At 41.6% G+C, this 26,153-nt stretch overlaps 1 protein-coding gene across 1 annotated transcript in view; it reads left to right on the top strand.

Annotated features, from left to right (window-relative positions):
- WDR19 (WD repeat domain 19) overlaps window positions 1-26,153 on the top strand; it is a 3,663,919-nt gene that overhangs the window by 1,247,470 nt on the left and 2,390,296 nt on the right. Inside the window, exon 17 of the mRNA XM_044062937.1 lies at window positions 9,293-9,497. Within this exon, the coding sequence (XP_043918872.1) occupies window positions 9,293-9,497 (205 nt within the window). The remainder of the gene's footprint in view (window positions 1-9,292; window positions 9,498-26,153) is intronic.

Below are 26,153 nucleotides of genomic sequence, written 5' to 3'. Positions count from 1 at the left end.
TCCCCTGCAAAAGTTCTTAATGGTTTTTCATGAAAGGTTCATAGGTGATTACAATGCTAACAAATATAGTGGGCCTTTTTAAGTCTAGCCATGCTCCCCAAATATATCTGACAAGATTTTATATCCTAGGGTTATTTTAATTGGTAAATGTAGGCTTGGGCATGGGTGGTCAAGCATTTACAGGCTACCTCTGTCTAATAGAGACAGAGCTGCCAGACCATGAATACATTTCTGTCATCCACTGGTCTAAGTTACTCTTGAACTGGGTTTGGGAAGAACTATGCTTCACAAAGATGGGAAGTCTTTTCCAGGGAAAGGATAGTATCTGCCGTAAATAAATAATTTAGGAGGTTACCCAGATTTCTCAGCCTTTCTCTCCCAAATATAACAAATGCTTTTCTTCTAATTCATTTTTTTCTTTCCAAATGCAGATCAAGTGTACACAGCAAGGGTCAAGCAAACAAAATTTCAAAAAACAGTAACAGGAAGAGTAAGAGAAGAAAGGATAATCTACCCTCAGTACCAAGGACTACCTAAAAAAAATCAGACTGACTATGTAACCCCTCTGGATCCCCCCCACAACCATGTAAATCTACCCAAGTGTTTAGGTCTTCATTATCAGTCATGGCACCAGACAGTTGAGTTTTGAGAATCATTCTAAAAGGTTACAGCTGACATTGGAACTACCAGTTAAACTGTCTTGCTCCCTCCTCTTCTGGATCAGATGTTTTTTTTTGTTTTATTAAAGAATTTATTGAAACTTGTATGGGTTACAATCAAATATTCAAACAGTTCTTAAGTGAAACAAAGCACAAAGAAAAAAGGCATGCCTAATCTATAATAGATATAAAAACAAAATCCAGTAATGATTCCATTTTACAATACCTAATTTGGCACTTGGCCGTAGTTATTCATAATTTATTCTGTGCATCACAGTTGTCTAGTCCTCTGGAGTAGTCTTCCAGCCTTGGAAAATTACAGAAATCAAAGTAAAAGTTACATTCTTAATCCAAAATTTTGGCTGGTAAACACAGAGAGAGAGAGAAAGAGAAACAGGCATTCTCAGTCCAAATTCCTAATAGCTAAAACTTTATTTGTTCAGCTACGACATGAATGGAGTCTATAACTTTTTGCCACAAAGGCCTGACTTTCTGACATGCCCATAATAAGTGAACGTAATGTGTACTGTCTTTATGACACCACCACTTATTGTTGTTTGTCCTACCATTTCCCCATAATTGCACAGCTGTCAGTTGCCATTGATGTAATAATTGATTGATGTAAACAATGAAAGGTCCAGTTCTTTCTTGATATATTTTACTCTATTGCTCTTTCCCACCTCTTTCTCATGTATTCTGATTACTTCTGGTGGGTCTGATACCTTTTCATGCTAAGAACTACTCTTATCTTCTCCATCGTCCTTGCATGTGTTGTAATAATCTCTTCAAAGATCCCTGAACCTTGTGGTCTATGCAGTATTGCCCAGTGTTAGGTATCAGATGCTTTTTCTTGACGGCGCAGTGGTGCTGCGGTTAACATTGTCGCCTCACAGCAAGAGGTTCTTTGGTTCGATTCTTGTCTGGGGTGCCTTTTGTGCTGAGTCTGCATGTCCTCCCTGCACTCATGTGGGATTCCTTCCACATTATGAAGACATGCATCTGGAGGATTTCTCCCTTGGACTTCGCTGAAAATTGGCACGTTCCAAGTTGAACTTTCCCTGTAAACAAATGTTAAATAAAATAAATAAATAGAGTCCCTGTTACCTTGTATTCTGCCATCCAGTTTTCTGGCATGTTTGGATTTAAAAGATGCTTACCATCACATGCCAGTCAGCAGTAATTTCAGGGTTTTCTTTTACAACTCTCTGTATCTGGTTTGCATTCTCAGTTTTCTGTATTGCTTTTTGGGTTGTATACAACCCCAGGAGTGTTACAAAATGTCTGGTGCATGTAATAACCCATTGCAAAGTCACAGGGCGTTCACAGTTGCCTTTAGTTAGATGACTGCTTTTTTTGCAGATTTCGTGAGCTTGTCAAGAATCTTTGGCTTGGGTAGTAAAGCTACTTCTTAGCCTTGGGGTTCAGGTAAACAGAAAAAAATGTTCTCTTTCCTTCTCACAAGATAATATTTCTAGGTTGTCTTTTAGATACATCACTTATAATGGTATTTCTTTCTCTAATCAAAATAGAGTTGCAAGGAACAATTTCTGATATTTTCAAACCAAATTCTTGCATCTATGAAAGAATATCTCAGGATTCTAAGTGTGATGGCCTCAATTATTCTCATGATTCCCTTAGCCAGACTTCATATGAGAAAGATTCAATGGTTTGTCAAGTCCGTGCGGACTCAAAACTAGCACCCTGTATCATTTCAAATTCCATTTGGTAGGTAAATTAGTTGTTTCTAAATGCAGGTTTTCCCTTCTCCCTACTAGCCCCATTCACTCTGCATTGACAAGTGCCTCTGACTTTGCTTTGGTATCTGTGGCTAAGGGAATGAAAACTCAGGATCTTTGGAACACACAGGACCAGTTAAAATGTCAAGGAAAAGATGGTCCTAATAAATCCTCTTAGATCTTTGAACCATCTTTAAACTCTATGCCCTCTATTAATCACAGACAACACCACAGTGAAGTGGTACATAAACAAGTAAGAAGATGATTCTACCTCCTTTGCAGGATAGCTATGGTAGGCAGGGATCTAGCAACTCAGTTCAGTTTTTCCCTCTGGGTTATATATATTATGTAAGAGCAAAACATTATGGCAGATGAGCTGAGTAGGACCAGAGCAAACCCTTATAAATGGAAACTACAACCCGGGGAATCTTCCAGGAGTTGATCCGTTTGCCTCCAGTGAAACCAGTTAAAGAAATTCTGCTCCAGGTCTCCTTGAAGGCTAGCCTGGAAGGCAGATGCCTTTTCATTCCCATGGATGGGAATGTTCCTGCATGCCTTTCCATCCTTTCCTATGATAACCAGAGATGTTTTTCATACTGATCACTGTTGCAGTAGGTTAAGATGTATGAGTTATATCCTGCATAGGATATAACAACCAACCAACTTCCAAAGCTTTAAGGCATTTTCCATGCATCCAAATCATTAGTCAGATCAAGATGAGCTGACTAAAAAGACTGGTTTAGGTGCCAAGCCCTTCAGAGCTTTCCTGCCACTTAGTAGAGTGCTTCTCTGAGGAGCGACAGCTTATCTCTGAACCATTGCTGGGAAGATAAGTTGCCTTCTATGAAAAAAAATCCACATTACTTTTTTGTTTAACTAAAGATCTGAAGTTGTTTTCATTTGGTGTTCAACCTGAGGGACTCGGATCCGGCACGGATCCAACACGGCCGTATACTCCAGCATTGGAGCCAAAGTCCAAGCTCCTCCCCTACCCATAATGCCCCACTCTCCCTCCTCCCCTCAGATCTCATTTGCTACTCTATTTGAACAGCACAGGTTTCCACTGCTTCAAGCTCCATAGTTCATAAGTGTTGCTTTTTGAGCTTTATTCTTCTCCTTTTCTCTAGTTAGCTATCCTTGTAACCCCTACCTTCCCCTTTCGCATCTCAATGTTGGTCTCTATTAAAAAAAAATCTTTCTTTTCTATGCTTTGTGTGTGTGTGTGTGTGTGTGTGTGTGTGTGTGTGTGTGTGTGTGTGTGTGTGTGTGTGTGTGTGCACGTGCTTTGGTCTTTCCTTTGCCATGGCTGACACCCCTAAGCCAGGCTTTAGGTAGTGTACAGAGTGTGAGCATAAGCTACCACCCTCCAATGCCCACACTCTGTGCATTGTCTGTTTGGGAGTTTCCCATTTCGATTCCTCCTGTTCGATCTGCGCGGGCTTCAACCCCCACGCTTTGATCAACAAGAGGAGCAAGCTTATTTTAAAGGGCATTCTCCCACCTCTTGCAGAGGCTTCTTCTGCTTCATCCAGCCCGGCTTCTGGGACCCAACCTCCCACTACGAAGTCCGGGGATGAAGAGAAGGCCCGTACTAAATAGCGGGATTGGCCTAGGAAGAAGTCTCCAGAGCGCTCTTCCTCAGCTGAGCCCCAGTCTAAGTCCATCCCAGATCAGAGCTGGAGTTCCATTCTGCTCCAGTCTCTATGCTTCTCCCCAGAGCTGGAGACCTCTCAGACTCTGTCCCCAACCGCCAAATCTCCTCTGCACAATTTTTAGGCTGAGGTCGGTGGCCTCTTCAGTCCAGTCCACTCAGAGTCTTTCCGAAGCCAAGGTGGACAGGATGATGATGAAATTCCTTCAGGCCCAGATTCAGCTGGGAGTCTTGCCTGCTCCATTCCCTGCTGGGGCCAGGAACACACAGTCCGCCATCCTCCCTATCTCTGTTCTCTGATCCAGCCTTAAGTTTCGGAGTCCTTGGGTCCGAGGTTCACGGGTGTTGAGGGGTCGGCGCCGATGGTCCATGGTACCTCGACCCTGACCATTGCCTTGAATGGTTCGGCTCCAATGTTTCTGGAGCAGATCTACTCTGAGCTGTAGCCTCAGTGTCAGATCTGACAGGATGGCATCGACTTTGAGGCTTTCAGGGTTGTCCCTTACCCTCAGGTTTTCGGCACCAGAAGGAGGCTCTGCTGCGGCTCCACCCTCAGCACCGTGGGCAGTGTGGACATTCTACCTTTGGGGGGTCCACTCGCCCTCTGTGTTCGAGGTGGTGGAGATGGTCCATTTTAGCTCCTTCAAGACCCTTGACACTCTCGTCCTTGGATTCTGCCCTGGCTCCCTCTCTTTCTGCGCCGGAGACTTCCATCCTGCCCCCACAAGGAACGCCTGCTGTCAGATTGCCCCAGGAGGTTCTGATCCTGGAACTAACCAAAGCTTCCAAATCCTCCCTGGGGTCCTCCCCAAGGAGCCCCCTCCAAAGTGTACGGGCAAGAGGAGGCACTTAGACTCCTCGCTGGAGTCTCTCAATGATGATGCCGACTTGGAGGAAGGGGAGGGCTCCCCCCGATCACCCCTGGAGGATGTCTGCTTTGGGGCCATCATGGAGATCCTTTGCCAACGCAGTGGATGGTCTACCCTCAAGCCCAATCCTGATGAGTCAGTATTCCTGGAGACATTTGCCACAGGACCTTCTACCTCCAGGGTATCCCCCCCCTGCAGATCCTTTAATGGATCTTATCTCCACTAGGGCATGGAAGGAATTGGACATGGTTGAGCCCATCCCTAGGTGCCAGGACAAGGTTCTTAGCTCCCCATCTGACAAGTTCCATTGGTCCAAGGGGTCCCCAGTCGATGCCATGGTGGTTGCGGCGGCCACTAAGAGGGAGCTGGCTCAGGAGAGCTTCTTGGTCCACTCTCCAGACAGGGAGACTTGGGCAGTGGATCAGTTTGGAAAGCAGGCCTACACTTCAGCCACCTTTGCTTTACATGCACCGAATTACTTGGCACATGTAATCAAACTGCAGAGGGACCTGGTCAAGGAGGTCGCTGAGCCTGCCCCAGGGTCCATGTCAGTAGAGGAGCAGAAGGTCTTCTCCTTCCGAATGGCCACCCTCACTCTATTTAGAATATGTGCATGAGGCTTCTCTCACATGCTACCGAGGATGCCTTGAGGGCTGCGGGGACTGGCGAAGCCATCAGGCAACACACCTGGCTCTAACTTTGTGCCTTTTTGGAGCCCTTCAAGGTGTCTCATGAACGCTCCCTAAAATGGTTCCACCTTGTTTGGAAAAATGGTTTGTGACACGTTAACCCAGAGCGAGAAGTACGGGAAGACCTTGTCTGCCATCAGAATCTGCTTCTGCACTCTACAAAGATCGTTTCAAGGAGTCAATGTGGGGTTAAGAAGCTGTAGTTTCAGAAGCCTAAGGGCTCTCCCCAAGATGCTGAGGATACATCTTCCCCAAGGGATAGAGGGGGATACGACAGGCGTCGCCATCATGACAGAGGGGGGTCCAAAGAACCAGGGGTCTCAGGATGCTTTCACAGACAGACCCTTTCAGCAGTCATGAGGGATTGCCCGACTGCTCATCTCTGGAGGCAGTCGGGGGGGGGGGGCGGCTAACTCTGCACCCAACCACCTGGGAGTCCATTGCAAATGATCGTTGGGTTCTGCAGATCATAGCCAGAGGTTACTCTGTCCCCTTTCTTCATCCCCTCATTCCACCCAAACACCTCCTAGACATTTCACCCGGTCAACGGGAGGAGGCAGCTGTAGAAATTGCCAGGCTGCTCGCAAAACGAGTCATCCAACCCGTCCCCTCAGACTAGTCCGTATCAGGGATTTATTCTAGGTTCTTTTAGGTGCCAAAGAAAATGGGGGACTTAAAACCCATTCTGGATCTTTCAACTCTGAACCTGTCATTTGCCAAGACAAAGTTTTGGATGGTCACCCTTCAGTCCATTCTGCCCTTCCTGCAGATGAACAACTGGATGTGCTCAGTGGATCTCCAGGACACATACTACCATATCAAGATGGACAGGTGCTCCCAGAAGTTTCTTCACTTCTTGCTGGGAGCCAATCATTTTCAGTTCATAGTACTCCCCTTTGGACTCACCAGTGCTCCCCGGGTGTTTACCACAGTAATGGTGGTAGTGGTGGCTCAACTGCAGCTGCAGGGATTTCAGGTCTCTCCCTATCTGGACAATTTGCTACTCTCTGCTCCCTCCAGGCATTGGCTAATGCAGACCAGGGATTTTCTGTCTCCTAGCCCCATCCCTGGTTATTACCATAAATCTCACCAAGTCTCAGCTGACACCATTTCAGGTGTTGGATTTCATAGGTGCTTGACTAGACACTGCACAAAGCAAGCTGTTTATGCTTCCAGACAGACTGTCTTCACTCCGCTTTCATGTACAGGACATTGTTCAAGCCCAGTTACTCCCGGTGAGCTTAGTTCTTCGGGTGTTGGGTCCATGGTAGCCATGATCACCCTTGTTCCAACTGTGCACCTTCATATGAGGGTCCTGCAGTGGACCTTCACGGTTCAGAGCTCCTTCCTAGACCTTCCCTTGTCCCATCCTGTTCGACTGCCTTGTGTGTGCATGGACTCCCTTTTTTCGTGGCTTCAATCCCCTGGCCTCCTTCTGGGTCAGCTGTTTGCTTTTCCCTCTCCCATGACCACTGTGACCACATATGTGTCATTGCTTGGGTGGGTGGTGCATTGCATGGGAAGGACGGTCCAAGCTGGAGGCCAGTCTGCCTATCAATGTCCTGGAGAGTAGGGCAGTGCTTTTAACGTTGCAGGCTCTCCATGACTCTCTTCCTCCTGGGACTGTTGCCATACAAATGAACAGTATGTCTGTGGTCTGGTACATCAACAAACAGGGAGAATCAGGTCCTATCCTTTTTGCAGCAAGGCCATGAGATTGTCAGAGTGGACAATCTCCACCTGCCATTTTCTGGTAGCAACACACATTCCAGGGAAGTCGAACATCCTGGTGGACAGGCTCAGACGGTCTATTCTGATGCCTTACAAATGGTATCTGAATCCATCAGTAGCGGACAAGATCTTTCTAAAGTGGGGTCTGCCTTGCTGCGATCTCTTCACCTGTCTTTCCAACGTGAAGTACAGCAAGTATTTCACTCTGATCCCTCTTCCGGCGAAGTCCCTCAGAGACGCTCTAGTCCAGGCTTGCCCTCTGGTCTACTGTATGTGTATTCTTCACTTCCTCTTATTTCCAAGTTCATTCAGAAAGCTCGGTGGCTAGGGAGTTCAGTTATCCTCATTGTCCCTTTCTGGCCTTGTCAAGTTTGGTTACCCACTCTGTGGTCTCATATAGTGTGTCCTCCCTGGACTCTGGATCTGGTCCCGGATCTGATTATGCACCCATCAGAGGTTCCTCACCTGAATCTAGTCAGCCTAAAGCTTACGGCTTGGCTACTGCAATTTCCATGAAGGCCACGACTCCCGGGCTTTCTTCTCCTGTTAAAAAGATCCTGATTGTGGCTTATATAACTTCTACAAGGAAGATCTGCTCTAGCAAATGTTTTTTTATCTGGGCTTCTCAGCATTACCTGGATCCCTTTACAGCTCCAGTCTCCACAATTATGGATGTTTTTGGCAGATATTTTTAATCCTGGAGCTAGTTTCTCTACTGTTAAGGTCCAATTGGCGGCGATTTCCAGTTTCCATGTGGGTGAAAATTCGGCCTCCTTAGCTTTGGCTAAACTTTCTAAGGCCTTTCTGAAAGGTACCTTTCTTCTTCGGCCTCCGGTTAAGGACATCATGTCCCCTTGGGATCTTACTTTCATTCTGCAGGCTTTGGTTTTTCTCCCATTCGAATCAGCTGCCTTGGTTGATTTGCAGTTTTTGTCATGGAAGACTTCCAGCCAAAAGAAGAAAAAAAAAGCTAAAACAGCCTTTGCCATCACAACAGGCAAGTAATATGCCACAGCTCTGCTGAGGCCAAAATTTTTTCCTCAGAACAACCATCTTTTTCCTCTGGTCCCTCCGATGTTGTCCCTACAGTCACTGTGGCCTAGGAGTTAGCTATGTCCTGTGGGTTTGTTGGGGTCCCCACAGAGGGCAATGGAGAGCCATTTTTGCTGCTTGTGGGAGAGGGGACAGGGAATGTGCCCTTGCTTAGCAAGAATGCTGTGCTCATTCCCAGAGAAGTTGTTGCAGGCAATACTAGGTCTATTTGCCCCAGCTTTCCTGTTAAAAAGACAGAATATTAAACATTTACCAGCTTCTGTAATGTTTTTGTTTTTGTTTTGCTTCTGTAAATTTTGAATTAATCCCCTTCCACCTGCTACCCATTCTTTCTGTATAACATCTGCTACCTCTCCAGCTCGACTCCTTCTGCCTCCTGATTACATGCTATATCTGTATAACCCTATTTTCCTTGCCTTCTTACTGTGAGAACAGGCTACTAAGTGAGCCTTTGTCTCTTCAGTCCCTTTACCAGTGTGATACATTTGCATTACACACATTTTTACCTTTAGCTTCCTTTTCTTATACATCAGCTAGAAATGGACACAGACAGAACAGCAGCATAATTAGAGCCCTAGCATGTATCCTCTTAAAAAACATGCAGAAAACAAAGTTATCTTAATTTAGAAATGTTTTTTTTATTGGCTTGGCCTTGTCAGAATTTGGAGAAATGTCATTGTTGGATGGCTAGATTACAGATGAATCTTATAAAGGCACTTCAGCACAGTGTTATTCTGTTTTAAGCTTACAGGTATTCTTTCTTAGTGCATATGTTGTATATGTTATTTAAGTTTACTTGGAAAGAAACTTAGTAGTATATGTTTCATTTATAAACTTTGAATATATTCTGACACAGTACTCCCAGAATAATAGAGACTTAGTGGAATCCTTTTTTTTTTATCAGGGTCCAAAGTGATTCTAGCAGGTGGAACAAAACTTCCATTTTCTCACAAACCTCTCCTACTATATAATGGTGAGCTTACCTGTCAAACTGAAAGTGGCAAAACAAATAGTGTTCTATTGAGCACTCATACTTTCCTCAGTGGCTTAAAGGAGTCCGGGGCAGATGATTTGAAACGAGTATTAACACAAGCGCTGATGCTTAAGAGGTGAGTTTTTATATATATATATATATATATATATATATATATATATATATATATATATATATATATGTGTGTGTGTGTTAAAAAATGTCTTGAATGCTGAGTACACTGTTTTCCTGTTACTAATTGTACATGCCTTTTTCCAGCAGTTATAGATGGGAGTAAGAGTCTACATTCCTATGTACACATCTGCAGAGCAAGCATTTGGTTAAAGCTTTGTATTCATTATTATTTCTTAGACATTGTTAACAGGAGACTGATGCATATCAGTGTTACACGTACTCACCATAAATGAAGACCTTTTAGATGTCATTCAGGGTGTAGAAACTAATGGGACTTTTTCCTAGGCACTAGGACTTTTTCTGCCATCAACTTTGTCAATACTCCAGGCTGCCTCCAACTTTTTGACTATATAGTGCTGGTGAAAAGCTAACCATTTCTTTCTTTGAGGGGTTGTACACAGTGGGTGACAGCTGGATCTCCTTCCAGGAACCCCTTTTGGCACAGTTCATTCACTCTGTAGTTCCATGATGCGGCTGTCTCCTCCTTCTTTTAGTCTTCCTGATCAGTGGAATCAGAGTGGATTGAGGTGACTATCTTGGAGATGAGCAAATATTTGATTTATTTTATTTGATTTAATATTTGTTTACCAGGATAGTCCGACTGGTGTCCCTTTTCAGTGGAGTCCTGGGGAGAAAAGCTTCATACAGTACAGAGAGTAAATAAATGGCATAATTTTGGTTACAAAGTGAAAGAATGTAAATAACAATTGAGAAACATGCTATACATAGATATAATATGTACAATATAAACAATCAGCATCAGTTAGAACACAGTATTGTAAGGCTTTTACCAAGTAATAATATGTACAATATGTACAGTATTGGTAGAGAGTAATAACAACCTGTTTCTTCTAACACCTCGTAAACAACTTTTCCTCTGAGAAAAGTGTGTGTGAGCTTCTTTAAACTGGCCTATAGTTATTTTTCCTTCTTCATTGAAGAGGAACAGCCAGTAGTTTATGAAAAAAGTTGATGATCCTTCAGTCATTCCATTCCTCAAACAGTTAAGAATGCTATTTTTCATCCATTCTATATGATCTCTTTGACCCAACATAGGCTACAGAGGCCACAACTTGCAATATTCCTGCCTGCCAGCATCTAAGTGTGTAAGCAAGCTGGGCAAGAAGAGAGTATGCTTCTCTTTCACCAAAGAATTTAAGTCTGTGAATTACTTCTCAGGTGTCCTATTCCCATCAGAGTTCATTGACTATGGAATTGAGGATACCTTGCAAAACACTTTATATAGCTTTTTCAGTGAGCTTTTATGTTGTGCAGTGTAATTTTGATAGTGCTAATGGTATCACCAGGGCATTAGACATTGGTATGTACTTGCACTGGATGGCATGGCACAAATTCTCTTCCTTTAAGGATGATTCATATCAGGTCATTCTGTATGTTCTGTTCTGTGGGAAAGACCTCTTTGATCAAAGTTCTCAGAACATTGTTGAGAAGCGGCAAAGGAGAACACAATCATTATCTGCAATTGAAGGTCTGTAAGATAAGTCATAGCTACTTTTTTCTTTTGCTGTAGAAAAGATCAAACTGCAGAGAGTCAAAAAGCAGCTTCCAAGCACAGTGTATCACCCATCTGACCGGTATTGTTGCTTCCATCATGGTTCCCCGTCGTGTTTCTCATAAGGTTTCATAGTAGTTCTGCCTGCCAGGACTGCTCAATCAAGCCCAGTTTTCTTAAGATGACCCTGTTTGGAGTATCATTACAGAGTCTATGATTTTTTTCTTAAAAGGTTATGTCTTAGAGCTCATGGAGTCTTCTCAAAAACATCTCAAGCCCATTATGTCTCCAAGAAACTCTGGAACAGTTCCAAACTGTACTTAAAAAAGCTATAGAGCCACCTCCTCCTTTGGAAAGAAGAGGGAGATTCTATTCCTGATTTTATTCTAAAGAAAAAAAGAAATTGTATGATTACTGACTTCAGCAAGCACATTGTTTGCATAAATGTCTGACACATGATGCTCCAAGCAGATGCAGTCCTGCTGCTTCAAGAATTCTAGATGGTATGCTGGATATAATGGACATCTTTTAGTACACAAGTGTCTAGGAGTCTTAAAACAGTGGTCATCAGTTTTTATTATGTCAGTGCCAGCTCCAATAAAGGGTTCTGCTGTTCTGCTTGTTATCTGATTCCATAGTTTTTCCTAGATTTTGGATGAGATGGCAGCAACTTTGCTAGAAAATGTCCTTCTGGTGTTCTCATATTAAGAAGACTCTCTTTTTAGTTTCTTTCATTAGATGACTCCCTGGCAAAAACACTTCTATGGGATTTTCTCTGTTTGTAGACTGAAAATCACCTTAAACTGGAAAGGGTCAACTCTAGTTCCAGTTAAGCAAATCACCTTTGTTGTGGTAGTGTGTGATGCTCTATGTTGCTGGTCTTTTCTGCCCAAGGAAAAAATGATTGCCTTGACATTCTCAATGAGACATCTAATGTGGATGAGACCATGTCCTGCTAAATTTCTTGGGCGTGCTGGGGGCCAACATTTTCACTGGCTTCATATGAATGTGTGAATGAAGGCCAAAGAGTTGCTGATCAAGCAAAGGTCATATACACCCACAAACAAACAGAGAGAAAAGAAATTCCAGGCTCCGACCATGGCTTAAACACCCCATGTAAATTTATTGATGTAAATTATAAAAAGTTTAGTGCATCCACGGCAACAAAATACTGCTTCTTCAGACAATTTCAGAACCTAGTAAACCATCTTCTTATATAGAAATTTAAAAATATAATTGACCAATCTCTGTTACTAAACATTGACTGAACAATCAATCAGATGCCAAAAACAGCATCCTTTACATATTATGACAGTTCTAGAATCAGGTTAACAACCAATAAAAATATAGGAGTTCATTCATACACCAATAAAACTCACTATTGTCATAAGTATGCAGTAACAATATGTGTCTAAGGGGCAAAACTAGTTAACAACCAATAAACAATCTGTGTTCTCTTCAAAATCCAGTAGCAGAACAGCTGTTGACACTTCATTTAAATATACATCCTTCTATGTAGTTTATTACAATAAAGTCAAAAGATCATATTGAAAATTGGCACAATGGTTAATGCTTTTTTTTCTCTTCATATGAATGTGACCCATTGTATCATTGCAGAATCACCATGAAACTAGAGCTCTCTATTTGGTGTCTGGCTATGTTAAAATGTCCTGGGCTTTTAGACCACTTCCACCCGTCTATGAGGTAGACTTCCTTACACTTATCCTGTTGCAGGTTTTCATGTGGGATACTTCTCTGCTGGGTTATATGGCCCACTTGGCACCTTGTTGTAAGAGATGTGGTGTTTTCAGGAGCAGAAACTACTCATAAACCTCTGTAAGCTAAAGGCAGTATTGCTTTTTTCTCTAAGCTTTGGAGAAAGAGAGTTAAAACCTGATCCATTAGTGGGACTTCCAAGATAGCTACAGACTGGTCAAGAGCGTAACTTCAGCTCTCCCAATGTGAAAACTTAAACCGAGAAAATAGAGTGCTGTTTAAACAGTTGTTTTTTATTTTTTTTGGGGGGGGGATAAATTCAGTTATTGGCTAATAAGTACACTGCCTGCATGTCAGCAAAGAAGAAATTTTGAAAACCTGAATGAAAATTGACCAGAAAAAGTGAAGAGAAAACACTGTATGAGAAGGATTTTGCAGTTGTTCAGCAAAAAGCAGTTCAAGCTTCAGCTTTGGTTCAAGATATACTTCCAGTAATTTAGAGGAAAAAATAGAAGATTTAAGTAGCAGTCAGAAGAACCGATACAACTGCAAAAATCAAAGCTTGAAATGAAGACAACTCTGCATGAATATGACGCTTCTCAAGAAGAAACGTTTTAAAAAATAGTGGAGTTGGAAGATAGACTTCAGAGAAAACCTGGGATTTTTTCATGTACCATAGAAATTGGAAGGAACAGACTGCATTAATTTTATGAAAGCTTAAACAAGCAACTGGACTGGTGTTCCACAGCAGGATTTGTTAATTGAAAGGGCACATTGAGTATATGCTCCAAACCTGGCCATGAGAAAGCAGCCAAGACCTACATTAGTAAAGATCAGCAGAAAGAGTTGATCCTGACAAAACTGTGGCAGAAGGGTAAAGTATTAAACATTGAAGACAGCAGAGTGTTTGGAGAAAATGATTATTCACTGTACACCAGATAGATGAGAAGCAAATATATCCCAGCAATCAAGGAATGTTAACAGGCAGATGTAAGATTCAAACTGCTGTATCCGGCTCTCTTCAGAGTATTTTTGTCTTAGAGAATGAAATCATTTTTAATGTAGAACAGGCTAAGGAAGAAATAAAATAGTTTATTTAACAAAAAGTAAGCCAACAAACAGAAGGAGAATCTGCTTCTCACTCTTCTGACAGTAAAGTTCATAGACTTTGCCAGTGAAACCTTTTCCAATGTTCAAAAGAAAATTGCTTGAGAGAGAGAAAGAAAAGAGCACAGAAGTTGATTGAAAGAATCAGGAGTACCTTGGACTTGAGCCATTGTCTGGTGTAGGGAGAAGGAAATGAACAGGAAGAAGACCAGCAACATTGAATGAAATTAGTGAATAAATGGGAAACTGTAAAGCATTAGTCACATTTATGAACTATGGCTTTGCAAGAAAAAGTAACTTGTGTTGCCTTTGTTAAACCTGTGGGTGGACTGTAAAGCACATACCCCCACTGTGTCAATGTTTAGAAGGACACTAAAAGTGGAAATAACTGTAAATAAAACGATTTGTGTTCTTAGTAGCAGTTGTATAAAACATTTGATGATATAAACTGCATGTTGTATGTAGTAAAGCAGTTTTGTGTAGTGTGTATTTAGGGGTATTTTAAATGTGGGAGGAGTCTTTTCAATGACTGTTGTATGTGTTAAAGATATTAAAATACGTAAGTATTTTTAGTTGTAAGAAATACAGACATTACAGTATAACAAGAGAAGAAATAGTGAACAAAAGCAAGTTTAATGTTGATATGCATTGACCTTGAGCTGCTGGGTTGGGGTGGATTATAAAAATGATTGTATTACACGTAGAATTAAAATATTTTCTCTTATTCTCACAAGGGTGAATGTCTAGATTAATGCCCTTGGCTTAAGTTATAAACAAGTATTTTTTGTTAGCAAGTAATCTTTACAAATAGGACAGGATGATGAAAGCTATGAAAAGTGTTGTTTCTTACATCTGCAAAGGTATTAGCTTGTTTTTTCCTATTAACAAATGCTCAGTAGGAGTCAGGAAGTCTGCAGCTTAAGGCTGCTGTACATTCTGTTCTTAGTGAGATTTACAAAGATTCGTTGCTGAGTACTTCTCCATGGAGACGAGCTGTCTTACACTTCTAAACATTTAATGTTGAGAGTTCTGAGCATTCTTTTCTAAGAAAAATGCAACATTTAAAGGTGCAATGGAAAGCAGTTTGGTGAAAAATAGTATGATATTATGAGAAGTGAATTAGAGATAGGAGCCTCCCTAGCAGTCTTAATACTTGAATACATTTAATAGAACAGTGTAGTTTTATTTAAAGATAGCCAGTGCGCTTTTTCTTATGGCTAAAAGTTAATGTTTTCTGAAAGCATACAAGCTCTTTTTCACATCTGGGAGGGGAATATAAATAAAAAAATAACCCAGGCTGTAGCATGCACTGCAGCATTAGTAACCTTAATTTTAGATTAGGCATTGCCTGTGGGTATAGCTTTTAATTTGGGGTAGGTCCTATCTGGAGGATTAAACTTCATTTTCAGAAGATGTACATAGTTTTGTGTGGTTTACCAAGTTAAAAGGGGATGGAGATGTTTTGAAAATGTATTTATTTATATATATATATATATATATATATATTTTTTTTTTTGAGGGTTTCATTAAAACAAAAGGTTTTGAAAATGTGGCATAAGTTCTAATAAAGATGAGAAGAAACAACAATATAAAAGATCAGGCTGCCAGACATTAACAAGCATGTAACACAAAAAATGGAAATACACATTCAAAAGACTGTCACATACAACAGGTGAAAACAATAACTTTGGTATCATAATGACCACACTGTCTGTATTATCGTGTCACAGAAATAGCCTTAACAAGTATAGACAAAAGGAAAGAGTATTCAGTTATATGAAGCAATGCAGAGTAAAAATAGTAATGCTTCAGGAGACCCATTTGGAAAGAAATTAGCATAGTAATTTGAGAAAGAAAGGATTTCAGGATGGATATTCAGCAGAATATCAGGGTCAAAGGAAAAGCAGAGTAATCACACTAATTGCTAGAGGGGCTCAAGTAGTAATAGATGAGGAGAAAAGGCAATAATGGCATATTTGCGGTAGTAAAGGGCTTTTGGCAAGGGAGGAGGATTGTGCTAGAGTGTGCTTATATTACATCTAAAACATGGATATTAAGAAGCTTAAATTTTTTGGGATAAATCAGCTTTCAGCAGGGGATGTTACTCATATCTTGGGACTGGAAATTATTTCCAACATGGATATTAAGAAGCTTAAATTTTTTGGGATAAATCAGCTTTCAGCAGGGGATGTTACTCATATCTTGGGACTGGAAATTATTTCCAGTAGTGAGAGTGTACGGAGGGATGTAGAAGGTAAAAATAGCAAAAGAGGGTAGATTTCCTGAAGAAATTTGTGAAAGTATTTGATATATAAGATGTGAATTAAGTAGTAGGAACTTGGACTTAATTTACATATTATTCCCCAAGTTACATTAATTGGGATACACTAGATAGAAATTATATTACCCAGTAACATTTGCATTTCATCGAAAACCCAGACACATTGAATAACTATTTCAGATCATACACCGATATAAACTAACATAAACATTTAAGGTAATGAAGTAAGAATGAGAAACTGGCCCTTTCCCACCTACCTGTTAAAAAAGAGAGGACTTTAAGGAATGGGTAGTGGAAATTATTTAAGACTTATTCTGGAAGATAGAAATACCTTCAGAAGTTAGAGCTAGTGAGTGGGATAAAAGGAAAATGGTGTTTAAAAACAGGTTAGAAATAAAAGAGCAAGAGCTATGGCTAAGAAATAAGTGCTGATAAAGGTTAGAATATTGTGGAATAAGGGAAATTTCACAGAACAAGAAAAGGCACAAATGCAGAGTGCTAAAGGGAAATAAGGGAGTATCTGGCTAGTATGCATGAGTTTAAAAATATTGCTGTTAAGCAACTGTTTTTGATAATAACTCCAGAGGACAAGTACATTTAGCACAATGACTTAGGCAACAAAAAGTAGAAATGGTTGTTGCCAAACATAAGGAGTCTATAACAAGAAAAATAACCAGAGATCCTATGGAGGTTTTAGAGATATTTCTGAAATTTTATGAAGATTTTTTACAAAGCAGAGACATATGAAAATCAAGAAAGAGCACAAATGGAAATATTTCGGGCAGGCTTACTTATACCAAAATTATTGGTAGATGAGGCTCAGCAACTAGCAGTTGAGATAGGAGGGAAGGAAATAAAAATAGTGATGTATAATCAACCGTCAGGAAAGTGTCTAGGAGCAAATGGTATTCCTGTGAAAGTCTGGAAGTTATGAGGGAAGAAAGTGATAAAGATGTGGAAGATTTTAACAGTTTTTAAAAAGCAGGGGAATCTCCAACACCTTGGAAGAAAGCTGTGGTGGCTGTATTACCTAAATAAGACCCATCAGACCTAGGTTCACACAGATCCATTTCAATTATAAACCAGGATTATAAATTGTTCATGTTTATACTAGATACTAGAATGGCAAAGGTGTTTCCAAAATTGATGGATATGGATCAGTGTAGTTTTGTGGAGGGGAGGCAAACATTTGACAGCATTTATAGAGCTTAAGGAAGCATAATGTAGTAAAATACCACAGTTGTTGGTGGATCTTGAAAAGCATTTGACAGAGTAAGCTGGGATTTTACAGGTAGGGCAATGGAAGCATTTGTATTCCCTGATACAATAATAAGGTTAATTAGGAAGATATTTGAAGGACTGGAGGCAAGAATTAAAGTGGGAGAGTTCTTCCCTGATAAGTTGAGTTTGAAAAGAGGAACCAGACAGGGTGTCCTATTTCCCCTTTGTTTGCTTTATATTTAGAGCTATTGACAAAGAAAATAAAGGATGCAGAAATGCAAGGATGATAATCAAGAAAAGTGTGCTTTATTTGCAGATGATATTATTTTGTAAGTGATAAATCCAGAAAAGGGTACCTCAGTGTTGTAGAACATTTTGAGACAGTTTTGAGTGTTTTCGAGATGTTAAATTAATGAGGATAAAACAAAGGCTATGCTGTAAGTTATGTACCCACAGGGGTCCCCTTCAAAACATCTAAAACCCACAACATCTAAATTCATAACATCGAAACCATAACATCAAATTTCATAACATCAAAAATGTGCATCAGAACATCGAACACTACAAATCACATAAAAATAACATCCCCTCCACATATAACAACACCAAACTACCAATCCCCCCACACCCCCCGTAAATTAAATATTCCAACTCCAAGATCGCACTACAATGGGAAAAAGTTAATTTCCTAACCCCACTGTATCACAGTCACCATAAAGAATGTACACATAATGTCTATATCACTTACCTGTATGACCTAAAAAACACATACAGAATGGCAAAATAAACACTATATAAAGAGTATAAATTCCTACAGTATATAAATAATAACTATAGAAATAAAAACTACATCTCATAGTGATACCACAAGATTAACAGATTAAACTATAATATTTACATATTTGATGATACACTATTACATATTATACATTTTAGATGTTATGAAATTCGATATTATGAATTTTAGATGTTATAGGTTTTAGATGTTTTGGTCTCAATGTTATAAATTTGGATGTTATGGGTTTTAGATGTTTTGAAGAGGACCCACCCACAGACAAGTTGGTTCAGCAATACCCATATTTGTGGGGATGAGATAAGATGAAGAATTTATGATTATGGATTAAAACTGCTTATGTTATAGCTTTTAAGGATATGTGGGAAGAGACTAAAAAGATAATACAAAAACTGAGAAACTGGAAGCTCTTGTTTATCGATATAGTTAGTGTTGCTTATCTCATGTATTCAGAAGAGACGATGAAGCATTGTATGGGTTCAAGATATTTATTGTACATAAACATGTCAGGAACAGAAATTGAAACATGTATTTAAGCTAACTGATTCACTCATTACTTCAAAAACACTCACATATGCATCTCCATTCATGACTGCAGTCACTCTGGCTGACCATACAAAATGGCACTGTTCTTGCACGTGCTCAGTACTTATATGTACATGCTATCTAGCTACAGTGGCTGACTAGGAACAATGCATGCAATGATCTACATCGTCCCTCTTTGATTTGTTTGACATGCAGTAGGAGAACAAGACAATCTACATGCTAGATATCACTTCAATATTAACAACAAATCAGAACTTAAGTCCAAGTCGCTGTGTATCTTGGAATGGGTCAGTAAATTCTACCCAATCTGATTACATAAAAACTTTGACTAGGTTTAGCAACAGGGACAGTCTCTGGGGAATTCTTCCAAATAGGAACTTCGGGGATTGCATCAAAGTCTGAACAATTGTAGGGTCACTCTGAGAAATCGAGTCTTTGGCACAGGCAATCTGCTGCATCATTGGTTCGGAGACTGAAAGTATATGTCTTCAGTTCCTTCTGATAGTACAATATAAAATCTCAGGTCTTCACAAATACTGTAGATAATTCCCACTCTGTGTTATCCTTTGGATGTTTGCATCGCTACAATCTTTCCTAGTTTCAGTGGTCTAAAAGGTTTGCTAGATTTATCATAGTACAACTTTTGTGACTGACATTTTTTCAAAAGTTGAGTCTTGACCACTCTGTTGCTCTTATTGGAATCAAGAGTTGTTTACTACTGATCAACAAGGTTGTTCTTGTCTGCCTAGACATTAATCTCTGAGCAGGTGAACCAAGCAAGTTATCTCAAGGAGTGTTTCTGAGATTGAGTAGGTTAGGAAAAACATCGGTACCATCTCTCTTGAATTTCTCTAACACACATTTCGCACTTTGAACTGCAAGATCAGCTAATCTGTTGGACTGTGGATACTCAGGATTACTAGTCATATGGACAAAGTCCCAAGACTGAGCAAATTTCTTGAACTGCTGACTTGTAAGCTGTGTACCATTGTCAGACGCAACTTTGTGCAGACTACCATGGACAGAAAAATGTCTCTTCAATTTTGTAATGACAGTGCTAGAAGTTAGAGTAGGAGGAAGGTCAGTTTCAAAACAATTTGAGTAAGAGTGTACTCTAAGTAATATTGACCATTACATTCGAAAATATCAGTAGCAACTGTCGACCATGGTAATTCAGGAACCTGGTTTCGCTGAAGTGTTTCTTTTTGTTGGTGAGATTTAGTACTATTGCAGATAGAACATGCTAGAGTTTCCTTCTCTACATATTTTGACATAGAAGGCCAAAATACTATGCCTCTTGCCCTTATTTTGATAGAATCAGGACCTGGTTGACCATGATGCAAAATCTGGATATATTTCTGTTGTATTGCTGAAGGAATAACCACTTTAAGACCTTTCATGATGATTCCATCTTCCATCATGAGCTCGTCTCGATAAAGAAAATACTTCTGTATATCAAGTGGTAAACTGGTTTGTTGCACTGACCATCCTTGACTGATAAAATGTTTCAGCTTCTGGAGAATAGGGTCTAAAGCTGTGTGATTTCTGAGTTCATCAGGATGTGATGAGGAAAAATTTCTGACTTCCATGACTTCAAGGTCTGCTTTCTCATTGTCATGCTGTTCTGTTGTTTGTGTAGGTGCTCTCGACAAAGCATCTGCAAGGTAGAGATATTTGCCTTTTGTATAAACAGTATTGAAGTTGTATTTTTGCAATTTTAACATCATGCATTACAGGCGTGCTGGGGCTGAATATATTGTCTTTTTTAGAAATGTCACTGGAGGTTGGTGATCAGTTTCTATTTGAACAGGTTTCACATAAATTTAATCATGGAATTTTGAACATGCAAACACGACTGCCAAAAAGCTCCTTTTCAATTTGCGCATACTGCATCTCAGTTTGGGTTAAAGTTGTGGACACATGGGCTATTAGTATGCCTTCTTGAAGACATGCAGCACCAAGACCATACTTAGACGCATCACATGAAAGAGTCACTGGTTTGTGAACATCTTAATATCTCAATGTGGATGTATTGGCAATTTTCTGTTTCAGAACGTCAAATCCTCTCTGGTGTTGTTCTAACCAGGACCAATTTGCAGTTTTGCATGTCAGCTCACGTAACGGTGCTGAAAGCTCACTCAAGTCTGGGATGAACTTTCCTAAATAGTTGTCCATACCTAGAAAACATTGCAAAGATGTGACATTGTCTTGGACTGGCATCTCAAGAATTGCTGTTTGCTTAGATGGATCTGGTTCTAAGTCAGAACTGGTAAACAAATGATCCACATAAGTAACTTCTCTCAGCTTGAATTTACATTTCTGAGGATTCACTTTAAGATTGACCTCACAAGCACAGTGTAGAATGTTCTTGAGGTTTCTATCATTGTTGTCTTCACTATTGCCCCATACAATAATCTTGTCTACTATGATAGCAGATGGACCTGAAAAAGTTTGCTCCATCGCACATTGAAATGATCCCAAATGGCATTCTTAAGAATCTGTATCAACCGAATGGTGTACTGAAAGTAGTTAACAATGAAGATTTGTGATTAAGCGAAATTTGTCAAAATGAATTCTTTGCATCCAAGACTGAAAAAATAGTGGCATTTGGCATAAGAGCAGCTACTACTTCTACCGTGCGCATTGGATGATAAGGACGTTTAAGCACTTTGTTTAAATCTTTGGGATCAATACAAATTTGAATATCATCTGAGCTTTTCTTATGAGCTACGGCCATGGAGAATGCCCATTCATTTGATTCTTTTACTGGAGTTATCACATTTAAATTCACCATTTTACAGTGTTATTTTCACTTTGCTCTGCATTGCTACTGGAACCTTCCTGGGTGGTCTGACAACTGGTTTAACTTGTGACTGGTAGTTTGCCAAGCTCATCTTTGAAAATATTAGCATATTCATTCATATGGTGAAACTATCATGGTTGTTCAGACTTATATGGTGGATATCCTTACTAAACATAATCAGTCCCATTCTCAAACTGTCTTTGAGGCCTAACAGTGACTGCATGTGTCTTTTGACTATGTAAAACTGCAAGTTGTAGCTGTTCCTAGCAGAATGACATGTGAGAACTACTGCACCATCAGTTTGAATCTCTTCACCACCATAAGCACCAAGTTTCACACAGTTTGCTGAATCAAGTTTCTCACCAGCTTTTAGTTTGGCAAACATTTTCCTGATATAACATTGCACTTGGACCCAGTGTCTACTTTAAGCTCTACAGGTTTTCCATTAATCCAAACAGTATAAAATATTTCACCCTTTGCTGCCAACTGATAATCTATTGTGTTAACAGTTTCATCAATCACAGAAACACCAGCAGCATAGAAAGTTTGCTCATGGCTTTCTATCTGATGTACTTGCTTCTTTGGATGGTCTCTTTTAATAAAAATATATGCCACTTTCTCAGGGTCCTCAGGTCCATGGCTTTCAGCATTCCTATCTTCCCTCTAGCAAGGTTCTACATGAGAAATCTTCAGTGGTATGTCAGTCAGTGTGGCTCCAACATTGCCATACCCTGAACTTCCCTATATCTTTCAAGAGCTCTTGACAGACTCCTCATAAAGGGGATTGGGGCCTCATTTGGATCTCTCATGGGTCAGGATCTCTGGCCTCATCCTCAAAGGTTGGATTACATCAGTATAAAGGAGATGAGTGCTCTCCTTCAAGGTCTTCAGGCTTTTCATTTCCTCTTTCATCCTGGGCCCCCCAAAATTTTCACAGACAATACTACAGTGATGTGGCATGTCAGCGAGCTAGAGTATACAAGGCCCTATCTTCTTTGCAGAGTAGCTCTTCAGGTCTGGGATGTAGCTGTTCAGTATCAAGTGACTTTTCAGGCAGTTTTCATTCCCTCAGAGCAGTCTAGTGGCTGACTCTTTGAACAGGTCCAGCATACAAACTCATGAATGGATACTTTATAGAGATGTGTTCTTGCACATTGTGTGCCTGTGGGGTATTGCTCAGGTACATCTTTTTGCCTCCTCACTGAACAGACAACTTTCTCTGTTCTGTTCCAGAGTCCAAAGTCCTTTGGCTTGGAAAGTGGATGCCCTTATTTTCTTTGGAAGGGAATGATGTGATAGTGTTCAATCTCGCCGTTTGTTCTTACACATGGGTTCGGAGCCGATCCTCTGCTCCGTGTCGGCCGCTTGCAAGCTCTGCATCGAGAAGAAGCTCGAGACAACCTAATACCCACAATCCCCCTCTGCCTTTACCTCAGATCTAGTTTGCCGCTGCTGCGTTCGCATCGCTGGAATCTAGCTCGAGCATCTTGAGATAAGATATAACTTTAATTTTGTTATATTTTAGAAAAATTTGTTCTAAAACTACTTTTTGATAGACTTAGTGTATGTGTGTGTGTAGGTAGAATTCCTCGGTACCGTTAACTTTATTTAACTGGTTAGAGTTTTTCGGGGCCTACCACCCCTTACTTAAATTTGACAACCGGACTGACATATTCACCGGATTTGACCTTTTTCTATTGGATTTTCTCTTATACTGGATTTGACTTTTCTCTTTACTGTAAAATGTCTGAAAAAATTAAATCAGGCTTTAAACGTTGCCAGTGTGGCCAAAAAATGTCAGTTACTGACAACCATAGTTCCTGTGTCTACTGCCTTGGCCCTCTCCACTTACAAGAGGACTGTTCAATTTGTCACTCTTTTAGTGGGAGGGTCATGACAGATAGGCGCAGGAAACTCATGGACAGGGGGTTATTAAAACCTTCCTTTCAGGAGGCTCTGGATGCTTCAGACCAGGCATCCAAATCCTCGAAGGAATCGAAGACGTCGGAGCCCAAGTCATCGGCTCCGAGCTCTTCGAGTAAAGTTAGATCACCGGTTCCACAGACTTCGGGGCCGAGTGTTCAACTGGTGTCGGTTCCTGAGCCTCGAGTCTTGGAACCAGTGATGGAGCTCCCTCCCTCGACTCTATTGAGGTCGGCTCCGTCTTCGGTTCCTTCGACCCGTTCTTCTTCTAAGCTCTCCGATGTCGATGTGGATCGTGTGGTGCAGAAGTTATTGGAGCATTCGGCCCTATCCAAACTTATTTCAGTTTCCACCCAGTTGGTGTCGAAACTTGAAGGCCTCCCATTGTCTCCATCCATTCCTCCTCCGAGACCTGTCCAGTCTTTGGAGCCGGAAGAGGTTGATCTTCTGATTGTGGAACCCTCGGGTCCAGAACCGTCTTTTTCTCAGTCTGTGCCTCTCACCTCGACTCCGTCGGACCCGGTGCCGGAGTCTCGGAGCCGACGATCTGTCCTTGGTTCCGGGGCCGAGAGTTGAACCGACGTTTCGGTTCCGACTCTCCCCCTCGGGGCCTCGGCGTGGATCGATTCGGCTCCGTCCTCGGGGTCGATGCCTTCGGTGCCTGTTTCGGGGATTCTTCCCATTTCTTCGGAACCGGGAGATTCTTCGACTCGGGACCCAGGGGCTTTCGATCTAATGAGGAAGGTGTTGTCTACCCAGACAACCACATCAGTAGAAGCAACCTCTCCTTCCCATAAAGGGCCGTTATCCTCCTCTGCACCCACGGCCGCATCCAAGCGTCGAGCACCGGTGTCTCAGCCACCCCTGGAGGGTGCCCCCTCCTCCTCGGAGGCTTCTTCGGATGCTCCCCATGAAGAAGTCCCTAGGAAAAGATTGTGTAAGAGGAGACACTTGGATTCTCCACAAGAATCCTTGACATCCGATACTGACTTAGATGAGTCAGAAGGGTCCCCTAAGTCACCTTCAGAAGATGTCTCTTTTTCGGACATATTGGAGATCCTGAAACAGAGAGGTGACTGACAGTCCCTCCCCCCTTCTGAGGATGAGTCAGTCTTGCTGAAGGCATTCGGTGCTCGCCCTTCCTCCTCCTGGGTCACTCCACCCTTCGATGAATTAATGGAACTTATTGCTCGAAGGGCGTGGGAGGCTCCTGACACAGTGGAACCAGTCCCAAGGAAACCCAATAAGTATATCACTGCACCCCAGGACAAGACTTACTTGACAAAGGGAGTTCCAGTGGACGCTATGGTGGTGGCAGCGGCCACGAAAAAGGAGATGTCGGATTCTTCCTCATCTGTCCATCCCCCTAATAAAGATTCTAGGACTATGGACAGGTATGGGAAGCGCATTTTTAGTTCAGTGGCTTTTTCCATGCGATCCCTGAACTATTTGACCCACTTTACACGACTTCAGAGGGATCTAGTCAAAGAGTTGGGAGATACCCTCCAGGGTACTACAGATGCTGCTGTCTCAGAGAAAGTGACAGCGCAACTTAATACCCTTACATCCATTGTGAACTCGTCCATGAGGCTGATTTCTTACGCAGCCGAAGGTTCGAGTAGGGCAGCAGCTTCAGCGATTGCTCTTCGCAGACAATCCTGGATGCGCTTATGTTCATTTGCGGAAGCCTTCAAGTCTTCCTTTACTAACACCCCATTTGACGGTGCCACTCTTTTTGGCCCCAAAGTAAAGGAGACCCTTACCCGGTGTGAGCAGGAGGGAAAGACTCTGTCTGCTGTCGGAGTCCGTCTTTGCACCACAACCAGACCGTACCCCAAAGGGCAAGGTGGTGGAAAAATGTGGTTTGAAAACCCCCAGGGTCTTTCCCCGGCACACAGGGTGATGCCCCTCTAGAGGCAGAGGAGGGGCAGAGGTGGAATACCCCGCCCTGGCGGCAGAGGCGGTCCGCAGAATCAAGGTGACAGGGATACACTCCCTGGTAAACCTTTCCAGCACTCCTGCGTGGAGGCCCGACTGTCCTGCTCTGGAGGCAGTCGGGTCGCTTAGCTTTATACCCTCAGGCCTGGCAAAACATAACTACAGACAAGTGGGTAAAAGCGTGGTTACCAGAGGTTACAATATACCTTTTCTATCCCATCCCATTCCAAAGAAAAGACTCCCAGATGTACCGCCCCATCTGCGAGAGCCAGCAGCTATAGAAATTTCAAAGCTGCTAGAAAAAAGAGTCATCCAACCAGTCCCAGCGGACCAGAAAGGATTCGGGACTTACTCAAGGTTCTTTTAGTTCCAAAGAAAACAGGGGACTGGAGGCCCATTCTGGACCTAAGCGACCTCAATACCTTCGTCAAGAAAGAAAAGTTCAGAATGGTCATGCTTCAATCGATCCTTCCATTCTTACAGAAGGACGACTGGATGTGCTCAATAGATCTGAAGGATGCATACTACCACATCAAAATGGCCAGGGCATCCAGAGATCATTTGCGCTTCCGGCTGGGTGCCAGTCACTTTCAGTTTCAAGCCCTGCCCTTTGGTCTGACCTCAGCCCCAGGGTCTTCACCAAATGCATGGCAGTGGTAGCGTCTCACTTGAGACGCCAAGGATTCCAGGTGTTTCCGTATCTGGACGACTGGCTCCTTTCTGCCACCACCCAGCGTCAACTAGTACAGGCCAGAG

The sequence above is a fragment of the Protopterus annectens genome, chromosome 2.part1, assembly GCF_019279795.1.
Source record: "Protopterus annectens isolate FY-2018-M chromosome 2.part1, PAN1.0, whole genome shotgun sequence".
Taxonomy (NCBI): domain Eukaryota; kingdom Metazoa; phylum Chordata; order Ceratodontiformes; family Protopteridae; genus Protopterus; species Protopterus annectens.
This window is presented reverse-complemented; position numbering and strand designations above follow the sequence as displayed.